The sequence below is a fragment of the Limulus polyphemus genome, unplaced genomic scaffold (genome assembly GCF_000517525.1).
Source record: "Limulus polyphemus unplaced genomic scaffold, Limulus_polyphemus-2.1.2 Scaffold5234, whole genome shotgun sequence".
Taxonomy (NCBI): domain Eukaryota; kingdom Metazoa; phylum Arthropoda; class Merostomata; order Xiphosura; family Limulidae; genus Limulus; species Limulus polyphemus.
In genome coordinates this window covers 36,141-39,918 of record NW_013670844.1, presented here as the reverse complement: position 1 = coordinate 39,918, position 3,778 = coordinate 36,141, and the positions used below count along the sequence as shown (strand labels likewise).

The 3,778-nt window shown below is 32.5% G+C and overlaps 1 protein-coding gene across 1 annotated transcript in view; it reads left to right on the top strand.

Moving 5' to 3' along the window:
- LOC106472305 (gamma-glutamyltranspeptidase 1-like) overlaps window positions 1-3,778 on the top strand; it is a gene marked incomplete at its 5' end in the record, with an annotated part of 12,504 nt that overhangs the window by 7,057 nt on the left and 1,669 nt on the right. The window contains 3 exons of the mRNA XM_022400913.1: window positions 7-160; window positions 2,418-2,658; window positions 3,276-3,389. Of these exons, the coding sequence (XP_022256621.1) occupies window positions 7-160; window positions 2,418-2,658; window positions 3,276-3,389 (509 nt within the window). The remainder of the gene's footprint in view (window positions 1-6; window positions 161-2,417; window positions 2,659-3,275; window positions 3,390-3,778) is intronic.

Sequence of the window (3,778 nt, the reverse complement as noted above, 5' to 3'; positions counted from 1 at the left end):
ATGCAGAACAGGTTCGACAGAAGATTTCCGACGTCGAAACATTTCCTCCAGAAAACTACGGTGGGTTTTTTTATGGTGTAGAAGATCATGGAACTGCTCAAGTAACTGTCGTGGATGCCGAGGGAAATGCCGTGTCTGCCTCCAGCACTATCAATACACAGTAAGCTTTCTCTGTATAAACAATAGGTTTGAAATCAGTTTTTATTATATACATATTAATATAAGTACAACCGTTCATCAAGATATCTCTTACCATTATGTTTCTTCAGTTTGGTTGTTAAGCAGGAAACTTCGTCGGTTCTCTCCAGCACTATGAATACTCAGTAAGCTTTCTCTGTATAAACAATAGGTTTGAAATCAGTTTTTATTATATACATATTAATATAAGTACAACCGTTCATCAAGATATCTCTTACCATTATGTTTCTTCAGTTTGGTTGTTAAGCAGGAAACTTCGTCGGTTCTCTCCAGCACTATGAATACTCAGTAAGCTTTCTCTGTATAAACAATAGGTTTGAAATCAGTTTTTTATTATATACATATTAATATAAGTACAACCGTTCATCAAGATATCTCTTACCATTACGTTTCTTCAGTTCGGTTGTTAAGCAGGAAACTTCGTCGGTTCTCTCCAGCACTATCAATACTCAGTAAGCTTTCTCTGTATAAACAATAGGTTTCAAATCAGTTTTTTTTATTACATACATATTAATATAAGTACAACCGTTCATCAAGATATCTCTTACCATTACGTTTCTTCAGTTCGGTTGTTAAGCAGTAAACTTCGTCAGTTCTCTCCAGCACTTGATACTTCTACTACTCGTGTTACTATTCGGTAATTGTATATTGTAGTTATTTGTGTGTTGAAGTTAGTCAGTTTTTCCACTAACATTCCAAGGTAAAGGCTTTAACGTAGAGAGCTAAGAATAATTATGTAAGTACTGAGACAAAACCAATAGATTAAAGTGTGCAAAAAATGAATGTGACCCAAGATACATAAAAAATTGTAATTACCTGTTTACATTTAGATTTACAAGTTTTTTTGATGAATGTGTCAGAAATACTTGTAAAGGAACTTCAAGGAAGCATTTAGTAATTGTCAAGTGGACAATTTTAATTATAAATTGTAAAAAAAGAAAGAATCTGTAATAACATGGACATTTTCTCGACAGAAAACAGGGTTGGTTTTACAGTGTTACTGTGAATCTGAACTGAAAATATTCTAAACCATTATTTGATGAAAGTCCGTGTTTACGTCTGCCTATAACTGGTGAACTGCTGCACTGATTGTCACCAAATCTTATGCACCTTTAGCCCCACTCTTGTGACATGGGGTGGAAGTTCAGTGTTTGGATGTGGAGACGAATTACATCAGTAACTATGTTTGGGTTTTAATCAATGTCTTTTTTTCTATCAGTGTGTGTGTAAGGTTTGATCAGTAAACCATTAAATAGTAAACATGTAGAACTGACTCAGTGTGTGTAAGTTTGATCAGTAAACCATTAAATAGTAAACATGTAGAACTGACTCAGTGTGTGTGTAAGTTTGATCAGTAAACCATTAAATAGTAAACATGTAGAACTGACTCGGTGTGTGTGTGTGTAAGGTTGATCAGTAAACCATTAAATAGTAAACATGTAGAACTGACTCGGTGTGTGTGTGTGTAAGGTTGATCAGTAAACCATTAAATAGTAAACATGTAGAACTGATGAATATCCATTCATAAAATAAACTTTTTTTACAATATAAAACTTCTGAAAATATGTTATGTAAAGAATTTCTAATGCTACATACAAGATGTTAAAGGTTCTAAAGAACTTCTATTGCTACATACAAGATGTTAAAGGTTCTAAAGAACTTCTAATGCTACATACAAGATGTTAAAGGTTCTAAAGAACTTCTAATGCTACATACAAGATGTTAAAGGCTCTAGAGAACTTCCAATGCTATGTACAAGACGTTATAGGTTCTAAAGAACTTCTAATGCTACATACAAGATGTTAAAGGCTCTAGAGAACTTCTAATGCTACATACAAGACGTTATAGGTTCTAAAGAACTTCCAATGCTACATACAAGATGTTAAAGGTTCTAAAGAATTTCCAATGCTACGTACAAGATGTTAAAGGTTCTAAAGAACTTCCAATGCTACGTACAAGATGTTAAAGGTTCTAAAGAACTTCCAATGCTACATACAAGATGTTGCTATGTACAAAGTATTAATTTTTTTTAAAACTTCCAATTTTTGATCACTGGTTTTATTATTCCAAATCTTGAGCTTCATATTAATAAAATGAATGTTTTATTTCAACAGATTGTGTGTTACGTATTTATTAATAATGATTTTTTAGCTTCTATTATAGGATGACAGAATATTATTAATTGCTTCAGTCATTTTTTTTTTTAATATCTGTTTTAGATTTGGATGTAAAAGAAGATCTTCGTCAACAGGAATTATTCTAAATAATGAAATGGACGATTTCTCATCACCAAACGTGACCAATTTCTTTGGAATTCTTCCATCTCCAGCAAATTTTATCAAACCAGGAAAACGCCCCTTGTCATCTATGAGTCCGTCAGTTGTCTTAGATAAAGCTGGTCAACTTAAAACTGTTATTGGGGGCGCTGGTGGTTCTCGCATAATCACAGCAGTTTCTCAGGTTAGCTGTTTTCGTGGCTCGTTTACTTCGTATGTGTATTAAAATGATTAGCTAGAATGAAGCAGTTAGAAAAAACAAAGTGAAGCAAGTTGCTTGTAATGTTTCTTTTAGTGATGGAATGTCTCATTGACTCGTTAGCTCCCTGTTCATGACAGTTTGAAATACTGTTTGTTTTTGTATGGGTTTTAATATTAATAACGATGCAATCCCTTGTTATAACTTAGTTAGTTCTCTTACTCTGTCTGCCTTTTTTTTTTAGAACTTAAAATGTTTGAATTGATTGAAAAAGTTGTCATCACTGTTTCTAAATTGTAACTCACGAAATTCAAAGTTTTCTTTAAACAAAAATCAGCAGTTTTTGTTTTGTGTTTGTAAAAATGCTTCTTGTCGGGAAAAACGTGCGTTATATTGTATGTATTGAAATGTGATTTCTCAGTCAATTTAATATTAATTCTCACACATAGTATGTATTTAAATCGGCATGCACACACACATTTAACAGTTCTTTTTAAGTAGTACTAAACTAAATGTTTATAACGTTTCACAAATCTGTGATGAACCATACAAGGTATTTAGTAGGTGAAAAACTTACAAATGTAATATTTTGTTTACAACAGGTCTTGCTTAGATCAATGTGGCTGAACAACAGTATTAAAGAGGCTATTGATGCTTTGAGAATACACCACCAACTTTATCCCGATACTGTGTTCCACGAGAAACATTTCCCTCAAGTAAGTGTTTTATCTAAATTAAACCTTGCTTTTGTTTTTTTTCTCTACAAGTTAATTTTGTTTAATTTTTTATGTTTTGCTGTTTTTTAATTCTTTTATTTTCGATTTATCTTTTTCTCTGTGTACTAAACGTTTCTTCTCTTATGATACCTTTCAAATAGTTTTGTTTTCCAAAGCATTTAGAAATAGATTGCTCAGCATTTTAACAATATTCTTGTATAACCTCTGGGTCAAACTGGTAAAGGTTGTCTTTTAAGTGGTGGCATTACCTGAGAAGGGTATTGGTATAACCTCTGGGTCAAACTGGTAATGGTTGTCTTTTAAGTGGTGGCATTACCTGAGAAGGGTATTGGTAGTGTTATGAACGGAAGTAAGCATTATAGAAGAAC